The 19,256-nt window shown below is 48.4% G+C and overlaps 2 protein-coding genes across 2 annotated transcripts; one reads left to right on the forward strand and one right to left on the reverse strand.

Moving 5' to 3' along the window:
- Positions 1–1,683: 1,683 nt before the first annotated feature.
- On the forward strand, positions 1,684–9,135 carry LOC127310612 (uncharacterized). The gene is made up of 7 exons (XM_051341271.1): positions 1,684–2,946; positions 3,038–3,136; positions 3,631–5,007; positions 5,203–5,324; positions 5,448–5,498; positions 6,711–7,356; positions 8,829–9,135. The coding sequence occupies exons 1-2, from the start codon at positions 1,684–1,686 to the stop codon at positions 3,098–3,100; spliced, it is 1,326 nt and encodes a 441-aa protein (XP_051197231.1). The 3' UTR covers positions 3,101–3,136; positions 3,631–5,007; positions 5,203–5,324; positions 5,448–5,498; positions 6,711–7,356; positions 8,829–9,135.
- Positions 9,136–9,596: 461 nt separating this feature from the next.
- LOC127310611 (uncharacterized) lies at positions 9,597–11,102 on the reverse strand. Its single transcript, XM_051341270.1, has one exon. It carries the CDS (start codon positions 11,100–11,102, stop codon positions 9,597–9,599), a length of 1,506 nt encoding a protein of 501 aa, XP_051197230.1.
- Between the last annotated feature and the right edge of the window lie 8,154 nt (positions 11,103–19,256).

Genomic DNA, 19,256 nt, shown 5'->3' on the forward strand with positions numbered 1-19,256 from the left:
AAAATGAGGCGCACCGTTGGGTGCACAGACCACCCAAAATGGACAACAGTCCGTTATTCTGTTCACGCGTCACCCGTAAACGAACCATATGATACACCTTTTGTGCTCGAAATGCATGAGACGACACCGTTGGAGATGAATATTAAGTCTAACGAGCCAAACTGGTTCATATAATTTAAGAGCATTTTTAGTCACGTCCCCTAAACCGTCCCAAACGGCGCTGGATTGAGCGTTTGAGGACGTGTTTCGTTCATGCCGTGTTTGGGGGACGTCGCTCCCCAGCCGCGTCCCCCAAACGCCGTCCCAAAACATTAAAAATAATTTTAATAGATAGAAGAAAACTCTTTACTAATATTTAAATCGGTGCAGCATAGACAAATTACATATAAAACTTCAAAAAAACATAATCAAATTACATATAAATTATTTTAAACTTCTTCTTCTTCTTTGATGATGGCCCCGCCTCGTTATCGTCATCACGGTGGCGCTTCCTGCTCGTCACCTCTTCCGAAGAGGCGGTGTCGGCCGACGCGTCGGAGGAACTTGTGTCCTCCTCGTCGTCGGTGCTCGCCGACTGCGCCTTGGCCTTGGCCTTGGCCTTCGCTTTCGCGTCCGCCTCCGCCTTCGCACGGGCCGCCGGCGCCTCCTCCTCCGACCCTTCCTCCTCAGTGTCCTCCTCCACGGCCTGCCATTCCTCCGCGCTGTCAACTGGCGGCGGGGAATCGTCGCCGCTGCTGGGCATCCGGGCTCTGTCCCACCAATGGCGCCATCCTGGAGGCTTGCCCTCGCTGGAGGTGTCGGATGGAAGCTCAGAGATGTAGCTCATCGTCGTGAGGAGAAGCTTGGATGAATGGCGGCCGGTTGAAGATCCGAAAGCGCCTACGCACGGGTCTTACTGAGCGCAGATGAATGGCGGCGCAGAAGTCGAAGAGAGCGGCGGTTGCTCTTCCGAAGAGTCCGCGCTCTATTTCAGTGGTTGGCGCGTCGGTCGACGCGGTTGCCAATGCGACAGTTCCGCTTCCCGGCAACTTCACCGTCGCTACGTAGGCGGCGGTTGAGCGTCCAAGCCGCTGACGCGTCGGGCCCGCGTCTCCTCGGCTCTCATTTCGTTGTGTCCGACGTGTCCGGACCATCTCCTGTGTAGCGGGGACGGGCTCGGGGCGCCAGACACCGTATTGGGCCGCACCGGACAAAAATGGCCTTTGAGGCGCGCGGTTTGGAACGTTTTTTTATCCGGCGCGTCCCAAATCGTTTTGGGAGACGGTTTATGGAACACGGCTAGAGATGCTCTAAGGCAACAAAATTTTGGACTGCAACAAAACTTTGTCTCTAGCTGTGTTGCATTACCCGATCGACGCATTTCAATGAAAAAAAAAAGGCATGCTATAGTGCATGTAGATGCTTTTGGATAGTCTTCAAGAGAAGAGGTTCGGGTGGTTTCCTATTCATGTGAGTTATATTGATTGCCACTTTTCATTACTCACTCAAGTTACCGTGCCATGCATGATTAGTTAAGATTTATTACCAGCCGGTTTTTACAATTTGACAACAAACTCAACATAGGCCAATACGAGAAAAGCTTTTGCAAGCGTAACCGCCTAAAGTCACCTGCCTATAAATAATAGACAAGTGGCAGGAATCCGTTGAGCCACCTGTCGGCAATCAAAGCTATCCAGCGCAGCAATGGCGGAGGGCCCGCCACGCCCGCCTGGACCGAGGCAACACCAGAACCCAAACCCGAACCCGGCCGCCTTCCAGCGTCACGTGCCTTACGCCTTCTTCGCTGCCTCACTCTTCCGGGCGCCTGGTTCGCCGTACCACCCACTTTCTCCTTCGCCGCCGCCGCCGTATCACGGCTTCCCGCCGCCGTATCACCGATTCCCACCGCCGTATCACGGCTTCCCGCCGCCGTATCACGGATTCCCGCCTCCGCAGCCCCACCAGGGCTTCCGGCCGCCGCAGCCCCACCAGGGCTTCTGGCCGCCGCAGCAGCACCAGGTATTCCCGCCGCCGCAGCAGCACCACGATTTTCCGCCGCTGCGGGGATATGTGGCTCTGCCGCCGCGGGGATATGCCGCTCCGCCGCGGCGGGCATATGCTCCATTGGTGCGCCTCCCCGCTCTTCCGCAGCCACAGGCCCCGGACTTCTTCCAAGCCGCTCCGCCGCGGCAGCAGCCGCCGCGGCTGCAGCCGCCGCGGCTGGCGCCACCGCAGCCTCGGGCGCCACCGCAGCCTCGGGCGCCACCTCAGCCTCGGGCGCCACCGCAGCCTCGGCCGCCACCGCAGCCTCAGCAGCAGCCGCCGCGGCAGCAGGGTCCGCCCTCGTCCGCCGCCGCGGCCTCGCGCCCTTCCTCCTCCGCCGCCGCGGCCTCGCGCCCTTCCTCCTCCGCCGCCGCGGCCTCGCGCCCTTCCTCCTCCGCCGCCGCGGCCTCGCGCCCTTCCTCCTCCGCCGCCGCGCTACCGGATTTCGACCACGCCGCTCCGCCGCCACAGGGCTCGGCTACCTCCAACGCCGCCGAGGCAGTGCGACGTCGTTCGCCGCCACCGACGCACCAGGCTAAACGCCCTCGCCCCAGCCTGGACATGGTGAGGATCGACACTTACCGTCCACCAACGGCTGCCTTCGCCGGGGGACCGAGGCAAGCTTCGTCTCGCGGGCCTGCCGCTCTCAAGGCCTCGGATCACGCGACCCTGGTGCCGTCGGCTCCGCGAGGGCCGCCGGCTGTGCAGAGGATGGACTTTTCCGACCAAAATCCTCCGACCCGCCCGCGGCTCCGACTGCCCCTGCCGCGTGAGCGGGAGCAGCCTCTCCCGCAACCAGCGGAGGCCGCACCGGTGGCTGTACCAGACCTCGGACCGCTCCAAGGAGGAGCGCTGGAGGACGCACCGGGGGCTGCACAAGAGCTCGGAGTCGTCAACGCGGCTAACCCGGAGGTTGCTCAGAAGGTGAATCCCCTGTTTGCTACTCCCCCTCGCCCTGATTTCATTGATTCTTGATTCTTATTGTTGATCCTCTTCAATTTCTTTGCACACACAGGAAGCCGACGATGGTCAATATCAGCTTTTCGGGTTGATGGAGGATGCAGATGATGACCACTAGGCTGCTCAACATGATCTAATGGATGGCTAACTCGAGGTAAGTGGGCAGATGTTTGCTGGGATTTACTGATGTTATCAATCATGGTTGTCACTTCATGAAATTTAGTTGGGATTTGTGGGATGATAATCTGATGTTATAGGAAGAGATAATTAAAAGATGCAATGAAGTTAGAATAAGTGGGGATGTGGCCCAACTGATTTGGAGCATCTTATTTGGAGGTTCCCTTGGTAAATTTGATAAAGAGAAATAGGAAATATATCATGGTACAATTAGCTGCTGTTTTCTGGACAATATGGAAGTTTAGATTCGAAGCATGATTTGAGCATAACATAATTCGAGATCCTGTTGTTCTGATCACACGTTTGGTCATTGTCTGAACTGTTGGTCGATATTACAGCTAAAACAGGAAAACAAAGATGTTGGAGTTGCTGCAGTATTCTAGACTTTAAGGAAATCCAGAAACAGTAAATGTTTTGACAGTCAGAAAATAACTGACCCAATTTTGTTACTTAACATGGACTGTTCTTCAGATAAAATAGGAAAAGCAAGAGGCCTTGGAGGAAAAGAATAGATCAAGTAGAAAATGAGGTATTCAACGCTTCGCGAGGACGGATGACTTGGAGCCAGGGTGATCACAGCAGAAGGAAAAGACATTCGGAAGATCCTTTCATCTCATTAGATTGTGTTTAGTGTTTGGCTCTTTGAGATGGCAGTTCTGATTCTTTTGGGATGCTTTTATATGGTCTTCGGCGAAAACTGACGGTTCCCTGAGGGCTCATATTTGTGTTCTGAATTCAGTTTGCTGTTTTTGGAGATCCTCTCTCATTGCTGATGATGTTGATAGATGGTGAGATGCCAGATGTAACAGCCTTTAGTTCTTTTGCTGAGCAGTTTGATCGAGCTGCTTTATGGATACAGATGATCTCATTTTTGTTAATGGCACAGGGATGGCAGCCAAGAGTACCCAGGTTAACGGGATAGTTTCTTTGCTGAGCGGTTTGATCAAGCCGGTTGATGCCTATAGATGATCTTGTTTTTGTTGGTTTTTGACTTAGCGGCTGTAGTTCGATCGTTATTGCTTGTGAATCTAGCTTTTTCTGATACTTCGTGGGAGTGCTTTGTGAGTGGAGGATTAGTTTCTGGGTTGTGCTCTTATTGTAAAGACCTGTCGGTTCCCAGCACGTCGTCAGTGTTAATATTTCAGAAGTTCTGATAGCGGCAATCAAACTTTTCCAGCGGGTTGGCATATTAACATTGAAAGTCCTCCTATGCTCCCCTCCGACGACCCGCTCCGACAATCAAGAGCTTCCTGGAGCTGGCAGCCATGAGGCAGGAAGCTCAGCAGCGATTCACAGTGCAGTTTTCCAGGGGACAACTGCAGACAGATACGAAATTCAGTTAACTGAAGACAAGCACCAAATTCAGCTAACTAAAGATATAGACCAAATTACATCGTAAAGGGTGGTGGCAGCGGACGACACACCATCTGCCTGCTGCCTCCCTTTGCTCTCGTGAACAGCTAAAAACCGTGGTCGGGAGGAGGTGGAGCTTGGCCGCCCACCGCGCACGCAATGGAGAACGACAGGGGATGGGAGAGACGTATTCCAGCAGTTGCACTAATATTTTGTGTCGATTCATCGAGTGCACGAGCTAAGTTATTCCCTGATCAGACAAGTTCCTCTCATGTGCGAAGTTATTGTGCTTTGCACAGGTGCTTTTTTGTGCTTGTCTGTAGTATTCATCTAATTGTTCTTATACATTTATGGAGACCTTTTTGCTTGCTGCATCAACCCTATTTATGTAAGTTGCTATTATTTAAACATTTGACTTATTCATGTGAATTTTTTTGAGGCTACATCTTAGTGCAAGATTGGAGAAGCTGCTAGGACACTTCCTGTAGACTGAAGGTACATATGGTTGATGATTGGCCAGGCCGTATCGTTTATGATGCCATGATGGTTCAGAGTTGTGCTTATCTTTTGATTCCTTTTCAGTTATACTTGTTGATCTATCTCAGGTCTCTAAAGTTATCCTTTCTTAAACTTGATAAAGTATTTTATTTATTTTGCAGTTCTAACATACAAGTGCATTTCTTTTGTCAGTATCGAGGAGGTTGCTGCCAACGAATCTGTTGGGGAGGAACTCACTGTCGTCGCATCTCCGTGCATGGGTTTCCCCCCTTCGCATTCATGATCGTGGCTCCATGTGTTGACCGGCTTTCCAGGTTGCTTTACAAGCACTTCTTTCTCATCTTATTGTGTTATGCTGATGCAAAGCGTGATTTTTTTTAATCTCTTACAATGCACAATGTTACATCTGATTTATAACCATAATAATGGAAATGCAGGCTCATGGAGAGTATCTTGCGTGTGGGTAGTCACAGAAACAAAGGGAAAAGGTGTTCTCTGTTCCCTGAACTACTTACAATATCTGGGAATTCAGTGAAAGGGTTACCCACAAATATCAAAATTTGTTGTACATTACGGAACTAACCTGGTTATACACGCGATGTGGCTTTCCATATTAAACTCGCCTGACAATTTGAAACTCATTTTAGTTTGGATTAAAACTACAATAGAAAAATGGCTCTAGTTTATATAAAGTGACACTTTTAATTTATCTGTTAGCTTTGCTGGAACCTCTTGCTTCTTATCGGAATCTGGAACATCTTTTAAGACTAATACATTCAGTTATTTGTCCATGGTGAATTTTCCTTAATGACACACTTTATTGATACTTCAGGCCATGATCTTCTTTTTACTGATACTACAGGTGTGGAGGGCTATATTTAGGTTGCATTCATGGTCTTAGCAAATTGTTCATGTAATGTTTGAAGATGGTTTGTCCACTGTTAGATAGATAAAGGAATTCATCTTATCCCTTTAGGTATTCACATGCGTCTGAATAGCAATTCTTGCTCTTATGCTCAGTAGCTGGATGTGCTTAGGTCTGCAGCACAGAGTGGAGGTTTATATTCATGTTGCGTCCATGGTCTGAGTAAATTGTTCATGTAATGTTCAAAGATAGTTTGTCCACTGATAGATGGATAAATGAATTCATATTATTCCTTTAGATATTCACATGCGTCTAAATAGCAATTGTTTTTCGTTTTAGTGGAATGATTAGTAGTTGCTGCATTCTTCTTGCAGTATTTTCTTGGCATGAACCAAGTATTTTCTTTCCTGTTGCACCCAGTCTCTGGGGCTGCTACAGATGAGTTTTAGTTCATTTTGTTTGTAACTCCTGTGATGATAGGTGGTTCCACATGCTGCCTCATGTGCTCCGAGCCTTTTCTGCATTCGGTTTGTTCTACTCCCTTCGATCTATAATAAGTGTCGGGGGTTTAGTTCAAATTTGATTGGAGGGAGTATGTTTTTCTGTCTATGCTGTCATCCTGCAGTTTGGTGTATTTTCTGTGTCTTTGTACAGGACCTTGTTATCTCTGTTCATGTTCTCTGTATCATACATTCATACCGTCTGAAGGTTTTCATTTGATGTGGCCTGAAAAAGTTATTGTTTTTTCGCAGCATAAATCTTTTTTTGCAGTAATTTGTGAAAACCAAAACACGTTTAGGCATCATACTAACGTATCTAAGATCATAATTCTCAGGCTTTGCGCCTCCCTCTCAAGACACCTGCGTCCGACAGACCAGTGTTCCATGTTTGATTGCATTCACCAAGACCTAGGAGCTCAATTTGGCTAGCAAGATTACATTCAGACGATCCAGTTGGATGGTGTTTTGGATGTGACATGGTCTCCAGCAAACTTGCTGCACAACAAGTTTAGGCCTCGTTCGGTGCCAGAGATTTCATAAGTGTTTGGGCCGGTTTTGAGGTGTTTTTTTCGGGCTCGGGCAAAACACCTGAAAACACATCAAAACACGTTTGGGCTGTTTGGTAGGCCGGTTTTGGCCCGTTTAGGTCCGAGGAAACCTGCCGAAACCCGTCGGGCTGGAGTGGAACTAAAACGCTTCACCCCCCTCGCGTTTTCTGGCGGCTGGCGACTGGTGACGAGGGCGACCAGAGGGTGACGCAGCGATGAGGCAGGAAGACGACGCCGGCGCCGCCGCTCAAAGAAGCCGCCGTCGCCGCTCAAAGACGCCGCCATCGCCGACGCTCCCTCTCCGTCGCTTCCTCTGATGCGCTTCTGAAGCTCCCTCTCCGTCGCTCCCTCTGACGCGCCGCCGACGTTCTTGCCGCCGCAGACCTTGAGCTCCTGCCGTCGCCCCTCCTCTCCGTCGAAGTTGGAGACATTCGTGAGTACCATCCACCCACCTCCTGCTCTCCCTGTATTTCTAGATGCTCCACCTTTTTGTGATTTCTAGGATTCGTGATCGCGAGATCTGGTTGAATTCTAGGGTTCTTGTGTTTAGGGTTCTTAGTGCCTTGTTGAATTCTAGGGTTCTTGATTTCCCGAACTGCAGTGTATACATGACAACTTAACCAACACTCTCAAATGATGGATCAACTAACAGATTCAGATATAGAATCACGTAGTTGCTAGGTTATGCCTATGTGTTGGAAGCAGCTAATTCGGTTCTGGAATCATTAATTTTGGTCACAGAATGTGTTGGAAGCAGCTAATTCGGTTGGTCTCTGATGAACTCTCAACTGACCAGGCATGTAACTTGTAGGGAAAATAAAATGAGAGGTCTGTAACCTGCTTTCATATTGGTTTAGCATGTCAAACATCTATTTGGGTTTTTTTTGTTGATATCAGTAGCTAAGACATATTTGTTGAAGTGTTAGTGAATCAAACATGATACATTTAGATCCATGTAATTGCCTTCTGTTTACGAGTAGAAATATAGGCTTGTTTGGCAGCAGAATCTATGATGCATGTTATCTGTCTTCTATTCTGTTATGCTCTTAGTAGGAGGCGTAAGGTGCATGCATGTGAGATCAGGGATTACTTGGTTTTCATCGTTAATTACAAAATAGGGTTCTCCGTTAAGTAATATTGCGTCGACGATCTGCCACCGTCCATCGCGCATCAGGTTCTCCGTACGCCCGAGGACTGAGGGCCAGTGTTATACGCTGATGCCTTTTCAAAGCCAGTATTCAACAACCAGTATATAACTACATATACACAGGAGAATCATGTCTCTGGGTGCGCGTCTTAGTTTACACAATTGCTCTTTTCTACTTGATATAAAATCATTTGTCTGTATGTCTTATGACCGAACCTGTGTTGATTCATGAGAGATGTAAGTTCCCAGCAGAGATTATACGGTATAACCTGTGTTGCTGTGTTGGTTCATGAGAGAAATGTTGCCTGGCAGTTTGCAAGTTAAACCCATACTCCCATGTTTCTAAGATTGCACTATATATTGTTATTATTTTTGTATAATTCTCATGCTTGCAACATCCTAAAACATAAGTACTTCAAGTTTCTTTACCACAGGAATATACAAAAATATTCAAAATAATGTCAAACTGAAGATGATTTGCCCCTTATCTCATCCTCTCTCTTTTTTCGAAACCAGCTAGCTACCACTTGAGAAATCATCCATCGGGAGATCAAGTGTCAACCTAGCGTAGAGTAGTACTGCCAATCATATTCAAATTGCTACCTGATTATGTTTTTTTAGCAAGACCTGATTTATTTGTTTGCCTTGTTGCACAATGTTTATGCATCTGTATGATTTGCGGCTCCTTTGTGACTGGATGTAGGCTATCTAGGTTGCAGTTCAGCACTTGAAGATTGAACATCTTTGTCTTTTTGCAGTAATAACTCCAGATTACTGCTCCAGCATGTTGGGAAGATGCAAAGTATTCTAATCCGTTCTGCTCAGCTCAATGACATTTCTTGGTGAAAAATCCGATAATATATTGCTTGTTTGTGTTCAGAATGATGGGAAGATGATAAGCCATTTTTGTAACAAATCTATGATAATTTATTGCTCCAAAAAGTGGATTGTGAGATCTGAGGCCATGAGCTAACTGAACCAATTATTGAATTTCTATCTATTCAGTGTAATTATTGAATTTCGATCTATTCTAATGTGCTAAAAAGATTGGATTTTTACTTGTGATACGAGTCTAGTTTAAAATGTCAAAACAGATTGATTTTTTATCCATTTATGTTGAAAACACTTGAATACACTAGTTTGTAAAACTAGTGTTCCAAACAAGTGTTTTGACAAGTGTTTTAAGTGATAGGGGTTTTGTAGTGTTTTGGGTAGTGGTTTTGGTGGTTGGTGTTTTCACCCAAAACACCCCTCAAACCACTACGCAAAACACAGAAAAACATTGGCACCAAACAAGGCCTTAAGTGGAATGTATTTCCACTAAAAAAAGCTGTAGGCAGAACAACTCAATCAAGTAAAGCATGTACACATATTTTAGTTTTGAGAATGGGACAATGCACATGGATCGAATAAAACTGAACTGAGGGCAAACATGTTTTAGATACGATCCACTAGGTTCAACATCCATCACAAGGTGCCTTTTGGTTCAGATAACAATGTGCACTTAATAAGAGTAAATAAAGAGATCATCCCAAGATGAGTTCAGCAAGAGGCCTGAGCCCAAACTCTTTTATCATTCTTCTCGCCACCAGCTTTTCATCATCGCTCCATGAGGTACATGTTGACTGCCCGACCATCTGCCAATCCCAGAGTCCCTTGTATCGAACATGGCCATCCTTCAGCAGAACAACTCGTTGCAACGATGTGCAAACCCTCACAACATACTTGAAAAGCCATATGTTGCGCTGCGTGAAACCAATCACGACTAGCTCCTTGAGGTGATGGTGCCGAAGATTAATATGCGTTTTCGACCAATTCATCCCGCGAAGGTAATCTGGCCCTGTTTCCGACTGAGGCACATGAATGTGCAGGACCTCGAGAAATGGCGAGGCCATCAGGAGGCCGCGTGTCCATGAGATGTCCCAGTTTGAAGGCATGTCGGCCACAAGGAGCCTTTTCAGGTCCGGCAACTGCCTCTTAGTATGACTTGGCCCAATCCATCTTCTGAGCCTGGTAAATCGGATGACGAGGTTCGCCATGGTGGGGGACATACCAAGGAACGAGTCGAACTTATCCACTGGACGCCGTAGCGCCACTAGACTATCATCCTCCATAGAGAATGTGAGGTTAGTGTCCATGAGGCACGGAACCGAGCCGAATTCAATCCTTAGAGTATCGGTTAGGCAGAATGCCAGGCGAACAAGCATTGGGAGGTTGCGCAGCTTGATCTCCATGAAAGAACACTCTTCCACGACGAGCTCCCTAATCTGTGAACACGGCGCGTCCACAACCAAAGTGTGATGTGCACAACAGCAGGAGATGAGGTGAAGCACCTGTAGCCCGGTGCAGTCTTTGAACACCCTCTCGTACACGTCTACGGTCGTGGAAGTGGGAATGTCACGCAGGACGAGCTTGGTGAGCGTGCCGTAGCTGTGCAGCGACAGCAGTGAGCAGCACTTTCCCAGCGTCAGGCTTCGAAGACGGGACCGGGCGTTGAGGCAGTCGTGAGGCAAGCTGTAGGCCGGCGTCTGATCATCGCCGGACGCTAGCCTGACGACGACCTCCAGATCTTCCACTCCCCACGCGCCGACCGCGGCGGTGATCATGCGGTCTGCGCAGATGCTTTCATGTGTCTGAAAAAACTCGAGACGGAGGATCTTCAGGCGCCGGTCCTGGGCACCATCCGCATCCAGGAAGCTCGTCACTCCGTTGGCGAACGTCCTCATCGTATCGATCTCGCAGTCCACCATGAGACCGTCGAGTATCCTGGCCAAAGTCGTGTCACGCGGCAGATTGCGCTGGCGGAGGGCGACGGTCCGGTCATACTCCGGCGGGAGTATGTCGCTCACCCTGAAGTCGAGCGCCGCCAGCTCGCGCGGGATGTGCGCCCAGCGCCTGGCGAGGACAGCCGTGGAGAGCGCCGTCCGGGTGGCCAGCCTGCTTACTATGAGGAGGATCAGATCGTCAGGGAGCGCGCTGAGGTGATCCTCGCCGTCAACCGTGCGCCGCCGCACTCGACGCAACGTCGGCATGGCTCTCGGTGGTACGTTCGCGACTGGTAGGGATCCTTGAAAGACGGAGGCGTTGGGGCTATGGAAAGCACCATGCAGTTTGGATTCGGCCGGAAATTAAGGTTCCCCGTGTAACAATAAAACTGGAGAAAATCCTGTAACAGCAAAATGCAGTGCCTGGCACGCGGGCCGTACAGTAACAAGCGTTCCAGACGTTGTTAACCCGACGCAGGCGACGCAACATTACCGCAACTAATTTGCAGATATATCATTTCAGATCTCATCGCACGTCCTTATTGTATATTCCGCTAGGGCATCTCCGCGACATTTCGGACTCTAAATTGTCCACGCGCGTTCATTTTCGTCGTCTGGCGGACGCGAAAATGACCGCTAGGTGCAAATTATCCGTTTCCGTCGGGAGCAACCCAGCGGTCCGACGCATTTTGGAGAAACTAACTAATTCTTGGGGAACAAACGCGAAAACAAGTTCAATTGATCATGTCATGCTTTATCGAATCAAACAAGTACAAACAAATTTAACATACGAACTAGGAAAACAAACGCGAAAAGAAACAAATTCTAAACTAACTAATGCCTTCTTGTTAGATGGCTCCGCCTCATCATCCTCACGGACGCGCCTCCAACTCGTCACCTCCTGTGAATAGGCACTGGCAGTCGATGCGGCCGACGATCTTGAGTCCCCCTCAGATGAGTGGTCATCAGGGTCTTCCTCGTCGTCCGTGAACGAACGTTGCACCTGCGCCCTCATCCGGGCCCTTGCCTCCTTCCTTGCTGCCGCTGCGTCCACCTCGCATCCTCCTCCTCCTCCTCCTCCTTCTCGTTGTCCTCGGCAACGGCGTCCCCCTCATCGTGGCCGTCATCGGTGACAGCGTCCCTCTCCTCCTTGCCGTCCCCGATGACGGCCTCCACCTCCTCCAGGTTGTCCTCGACAACGGCCTCCGGCTCCTCCTCGTCGACGTCCTCGGCGATGACCTGCGCCTCCTCCTCCACGCCGTCCGTCGGCGGGGAGCTAGAGCTGCTCGGCAGCTCTATCCCACCAATGCCACCATCCAGGTGGCTTTCCCTCGATGTATGTGTCCGACGGTAAAGAAAGGTTACTCATGGTGAGAGAGGGATGAATGGTGGGGACGATTCGAGATCCTTAGCGCAGACGCAGGGGTCTTATTGAGCGGGGATTAATGGCGACGCATATACCAAAGCGTGTTGCGGTTGCTCTTCCGCAGAGGTTCGGCGCTCCATTCCGGCGGTTCGCACGTCGATCGACGCGGTTGCCACTCCAGCGGTTGCCCTTCCTGCCAGCCCTTGTGATTTGAATTTGCGCCAGCTTAAGTCAGAGTCGCTGCTAGGCGGACCCGTGGGACAAGCGAGCGGACGCTCGGCGCGTCCGCGCAGCGTCCACGGAGACGCAAACCTGACGCATATTTGGGTCAGGTTTGCGTCACCGTGAACGGCCTGATCACTTTGCATCGCTCCGCTGAAGCAGAGTTCAGACGCATTTTCGGTCTCCGCGGAAGCAAACGGTCGCGTTGGGGATGGCAATGGGGCCCCGTTCCCCGCAAACCCGCAGGGAATTGATCTATTAGGGGACGGGCATGGGCAACTTTTATCCCCGTACTCTAAAATGGGGATGAGGATTAAAAGGTCTCCCCATCCCCGTTCCCCGCTATCTCCCGTTATAATTGTATATGCATATAAATTGTTATGTTTTTATATGAAATATATTGTAATATTGTGTCTCGTGTAGCATATTTCAATATTATTTAGCATATGATACTAATTTATTGTTACTTTATTTTGAAAGCATTAAAAGTTGCTTACTTATATGTGCAAAATATATAAGATCATAAAATTATAAGAAGATCATTTAAATTTAGTTTCTTAATGGGGAACCCGATCCCCGCCCCGAACCCGGTGAGGATAGGGATGGGAAAAAAGTCACCCGAATTACTAAATAGGGATGGGGATGAGATGGCACTCGCCGATGGGGAGACCCGTTGTCATCCCTACGCCGCTCCGCTGGAGATGCCCTAAACCCTTGTGTCGTTTGATCCATGGGGCATCGTCCCATCGGATTTTTTTTGCGAGGGTCCCATCGGATATAACAACCTTTTCTTTTAGCTGATGGGATGTACGATCGGATATACTATGGTCAAAACAAAACAAAAAAAAAATGATCGGATATACCACCCTAAGAAAAACAGAAAGCGTCGCATAGTAATTTTCTGATCTACACAAAGGATCGAGGTGGAGATTGGAGAGGGCTTGACCGGCGACGATGAGCCGGCGGTTTCTGTACATGGTGGTCGGAAACTGCTCGTTCGCTCCCAGCTCCTACACGCTGCACCGCATCAACCCGTCGCACCTTTTCTACCCCAAGGATTCACCGAAGCGAGCGGCGGCGGCGGTGGCGGCTGGTGCGAAAGCGACAACGATGGAGGCGGCCGAGTCGGCTGAGAGGACGAGGACGAAGGCGATGCGGACGGCGGAGGAGGCTGATAGGGCGAGGAAGAAGACGATGTGGGAGGCGGAGGCGGCTGAGAGGGCGAGGATGACGCCGATGCGGGCGGCGGAGGCGGCTCAGAGGGCTAGGAAGAAGGCCATACGGGCGGCTATGCGGGAGAGGGCCATGAAGCCGACCATGGCGGATGATGCAGAGAATGCGCGTCTACCTGCCGCCCATATGAACTTCTCCAGTCCCGGCGTAGTCATGGACTTCGGGCTCATCGGCCAAAGCAAGGACAAGATCGTCGTCGTGGACGGCGCCCCTCCCGAATACGCCAGAGACGTTTGGGACGCACCGGGACGCGCCGTCCTCTACGACGACGCCGCGCACTCCGTCCGCGCGCAGCCCGGCATCCGACTGCCCCAGTGCGAGACCGTGCCTGTCACCGTCGGCGACAACCTGTACTTCATGGACGAGGAGGTTGAGGTCGTGCCCAACAACAGCGACAAAAAATTGCGAGCCCTCATCCGTTACCCCGCCGGTGAGCCTGACCATGACAGTGACTGGTTCTGGTATTTTTTCCTGCCGCCTCCCTACGACGCGATAGGCACCGGCGAAAATGGCCCCGAGAGAAGGGACATGCTCGGCGCCTACGCGGTGGTCGGCGAGTCGCACATCTGGGCGTCCACCCGCATCCGCGGGACATTCTCCATGGACACTGCGAGCGGCACCTGGAGCAGGGCCAGCGTCTCGCCGCTCCCGTTCCGTGGGCGCGCGGAGTACGCGCCGGAGCTCGGCCTATGGTTCGGCTTCCCCAACGACGAATGGCAGTATGAGTCTCGCGACAGTGGCCTCCTTGGCGCCTGGGATCTGAACTCCGTTAAACCTATTGGAGCCTCCGTGCCTCTACAGGCGAGCGGTGTGTGGAAGGTCTTCGGGGCGCCAAGCGGGAGCTTCGATGTGAGGTCGCAACTCGTGCATCTGGGTGACGGCGGCCGCTTCTGCGTCGCCAAGCTCTACCAGACGGACGAGCCGGTGCCGCCGGGGGCCTGCTCTCACTGCTACAACGACGGCACGCCTAATGAGATTAACTTCGCTGTGCTCACCGGCGTGGAGGTGGAGCGGGGCGACGGCGGAGAGCTCCGCATGGTCAAGCACAGGTCTTGCAAATATAGCTTTGGTGAATACAGCTTCCCACGCGATGTACTGTAGACCCGTGATGAGTGATCATATATGCATCCACCATCGTTGCCTAGGTGAAAATCTGCTCTACTCATGAAATATGAGAACAATCCTATGAATCAAAATAAACAAGTTGCCGAAATAATCGAAAGTATAAGTCCAAGTTCGTTTTTTTTTGTTTCCAGGTACATCTTCAACAAACAAAGGAGCGAACAATGAAGATTTGCATAAGAAAGTAGGAGTTTCAGTGATTATGTGATGTCTAGTTTAGTTTTCATTAGCATGTTTTTTTTTGTGTGTGTGGCAAGTTTTGATTGTAATTTTTGTTTCTCAAGATTTGAAATTGCTGATGGCCGGGGCCTGACATTATTATTTTTGGGGAACTTACAATTTTTCCCTTTTTCTACAAGATCATGTAGCTCAATGTGTAGAATTTACGTCTTCTCTTAATTACTTCCGTAATCACCTCCTTCATGCCGCCACTGTTCTTGAAGGACGTCCAGCCAATTGGTATGACATGCACAATGAGCATTTTCGCAGCAGCGAGTTGGATGTCAATGGCGGGTTTGTGATATTGGGCTAAATTTTAGTCAAATTTGAATTCATGATTATATGGACTTTTAATTTATCGTTTTATGGTTCTCTAGCCAAAGAGTGACACCACAAGTAGTAACTAAATGAATGACACACATATAGGTCTGAAGATACAACGCCTACAAGAAGCGAACGACACAAAGCCATTGCTCGACCCATGTATAGCCTTGGGGTCTCAAATTCAAGACCCATGTAACACACTATTTAATATAAAAATTAGTTATGGTCTTTTGATCACCCTTCTACGGTCCTCGCGTACATACGTTGATCTCACATCTAAGATCTTTCTATGGTTATGAGCTTACATCTAAGATATTTTCATGGCTACACTATTCTAGTATAGCTTAACCTTTTCCATCAATTCGAACTATTTTCCATTGCATCAATTCAATAATAATTGTGATCCTTCAATTGTCTAAATGTTATATTCAATCTGAGAAAAATCGCTTTTTCTGTTTTTCCTTTTTTTGTTCAAGGAATCTTAGAAAAATGCTTCAAACCCTATTTTTGTTCAAGGGGTTTTAGGACATGTGCAATGGTTGATAAGACCCCTTTATCTTCACCCGCCAGTAATTAAGATTATGGAAATAAAACATGTTGTATGACGAGTTATTTTTGTTCTTATTTCTACTAATTAGACAAACTAAATATGTGGTGAGAGAGATTGTGCTAAAAGATCATGTCTTAACTAAGAGAAGACACTGATCACACCGTTCTTCTCAATCCCGCAGAGCCGTGCGACGCCCCTGCACTCCGCTCCACACATGACCTCAAGCACGGTGCAAACTTGCACTGCCTCATGCCCAGCCGCCTTACCTCAAAGTTGTTGTTTGCGACCAGATCAAGAAGCAGCCCGAGCACCCCGGCCAAAGGTCAAATCAACAAGGCGCAGCCAGCAGCGCCAAGTATGAGAACCGCACATGGATGCAACTGTATCGGCCCTCCCAGTCTCCCACCCCATATCGGCACCTTTCCTATCTATAATATGTAAATCAAATTCTTACAAAAGAAGCACCCATCTAATAAGCCTTGGCTTAGCATCTTTCTTCGTCATAAGGTATCTAATTGCAGCATGATCAGTATGAATTGTAACTTTTGAATCAACGTTGTAAGATCTAAACTTGTCACAAGCAAAGACTACAGCTAATAATTCTTTTTCAGTTGTAGCATAATTTCTTTGAGCAGCATCAAGAGTTTTGCTAGCATAATGAATAACATTTAATATTTTATCTACTCGCTGTCCAAGAACAGCGCCTACATCAAAATCACTAGCATCACACATAATTTCAAAAGGTAAATTCCAATCAGGAGGTTCAACTACAGGAGCAGTTGTTAAGGCTTTCTTTAGAGTTTCAAAAGCTTCCTTACAATCATCATAAAAAACAAAAGGTACATCTTTTTGAAGAAGATTAGTGAGAGGCTTTGAAATCTTAGAAAAGTCTTTAATAAATCTCCTATAAAACCCAGCATGACCAAGAACACTACGAATACCTTTAACATCCCTAGGATAGGGCATCTTCTCAATTGCTTCAACTTTAGCTCTATCAACTTCAATACCTCTCTCAGAAATTTTATGTCCCAATACAATTCCTTCATTAACCATAAAGTGACATTTCTCCCAATTAAGAACAAGGTTAGTTTCTTCACATCTCTGCAATACTTTATCAAGGTTTCGCAAGCAATTATCAAAAGAATTCTCATAGACAGAAAAATCATCCATGAATACCTCTACAATATTCTCACAAAAGCCATGAAAAATAGCAATTATATGGACTTTTAATTTATCGTTTTATGGTTCTCTAGCCAAAGAGTGACACCACAAGTAGTAATTAAATGAATGACACACATATAGGTCTGAACATACAACGCCTACAAGAAGCGAACGACACAAAGCCATTGCTCGACCCATGTATAGCCTTGGGGTCTCAAATTCAAGACCCATGTAACACACTATTTAATATAAAAATTAGTTATGGCCTTTTGATCACCCTTCTACGGTCTTCGCTTACATACGTTGATCTCACATCTAAGATCTTTGTATGGTTATGAGCTTACATCTAAGATATTTTCATGGCTACACTATTCTAGTATAGCTTAACCTTTTCCATCAATTCGAACTATTTTCTAGTGCATCAATTCAATAATAATTGTGATCCTTCAATTGTCTAAATGTTATATTCAATCTGAGAAAATCTCGCTTTTTCTGTTTTTTCCTTTTTTTGTTCAAGGAATCTTAGAAAAATGCTTCAAACCCTATTTTTGTTCAAGCGGTTTTAGGACATGTGCAATGGTTGATAAGAACCCCTTATCTTCACCCGCCAGTAATTAAGATTATGGAAATAAAACATGTTGTATGACGAGTTATTTTTTGTTCTTATTTCTACTAATTAGACAAACTAAATATATGGTGAGAGAGATTGTGCTAAAAGATCATGTCTTAACTAAGAGAAGACACCGATGACACCGTTCTTCTCAATCCCGCACAGCCGTGCGACGCCCCTGCACTCCGCTCCCCACATGACCTCAAGCACGGTGCAAACTTGCACTGCCTCATGCCCAGCCGCCTTACCGCAAAGTTGTTGTTTGCGACCAGATCAAGCAGCAGCCCCAGCACCCCGGCCAAAGGTCAAATCAAGAAGGCGCAGCCAGTAGCGCCAAGTATGAGAACCGCACATGGATGCAACCATCTCGGCCCTCCCAGTCTCCCACCCCATATCGGACCAGAAATGGCCCAGATCCGGTCCCTACATCCCAGCCAACTCGCCTCGAGTAACACAAAGTCATTGTCGGATGACGCCTCTAGCTTCCACTGCCTCTCGCTGCTCACCCTGCACCACAATTTCGTTGCTCCTCCATGCTCTGTCACCAACCGCGACCGGCCCACTCCGCTTCACCACCTCGAAGAACTGCAACAGCTCATCCCGTTAGCCCCTTCGCCTTCGTCGGGTTGGGCGCCAGCATCACTGCCAGCATCAGCGTGGTGGCGGCAGCCAGAGAAGCGCTATAGGGTCGGGGGGAGGGGGTGCTCCGGAGCTGCCAGGAGGCAGAAGTTATGGTACTTCCATTCCTGGCAGTAGGGTTGAATCGGCTACCGCAATTATCTCCATTAAATTTGTTCTCCTCACTGTGCGTCATGACACCATTGACCATCCTGGCTAAAGTCGTGTCACGCAACAAGTTGTGCCGGATGAATTCGACGGTCTGGTCGTATTCTAGCCAGAGACGAAATTTAAATATTAATCCTCGTCCTCAAGTTAGCTCCCCCCGGGAACCCTGCGGAGCCGGTGGCGGCGGCCCCTTCAAGGCTGGCGTAATGGTGACTTGTTGTTCTACCGGTGAGACGACGAAGATTACACAGCTCTTCAGGGCTGACGTAATGGAGACTTGTTGTTCTACCGGCTAGACGAGGAAGATGAAAGCTCCATGTGGGGTGTGTACTGTGTATTCGAGCTTTTCTCTACAGAAAGGCATCAGGCAGGATGATCCTTCATCTCGACACAAGGTATGGCGCCTTGTAATGGAGAGCATGATGAGGCGCTTATCCGCTGGCGAACTCAACGGATTTTGATTTCTTTCAACGGTGAATAAATTTGTTTCCCAAGTGAATCTATCAAGTGCCGATTCTGCCAACACAAGTCCTATAGCAGGCAATGCAGCTCCTACTGTCAACTTATCAAACCAATCAAGCAAACGTAAAACAAGAGACATTATGTAGGAATTTCTACCAAGTTATGAGATCATTTAACCTCAACAGGTCAGATTGGCAGTGCCACAACTATTCGGGAGAAAAAAAATCACACAATTACTAGTGCCCTATCACAAGGGGCAAACTAATTGTTGCAAGCCACCAAAACAGCATAGCTTGCAGGGTCACATATTCCTTCCGCACATTCAAGTCCAACATATATCAAGTAGGACAAAGCGCATACATCAAC

This window comes from Lolium perenne, chromosome 6 (genome assembly GCF_019359855.2).
Source record: "Lolium perenne isolate Kyuss_39 chromosome 6, Kyuss_2.0, whole genome shotgun sequence".
Classification (NCBI taxonomy): Eukaryota; Viridiplantae; Streptophyta; class Magnoliopsida; order Poales; family Poaceae; genus Lolium; species Lolium perenne.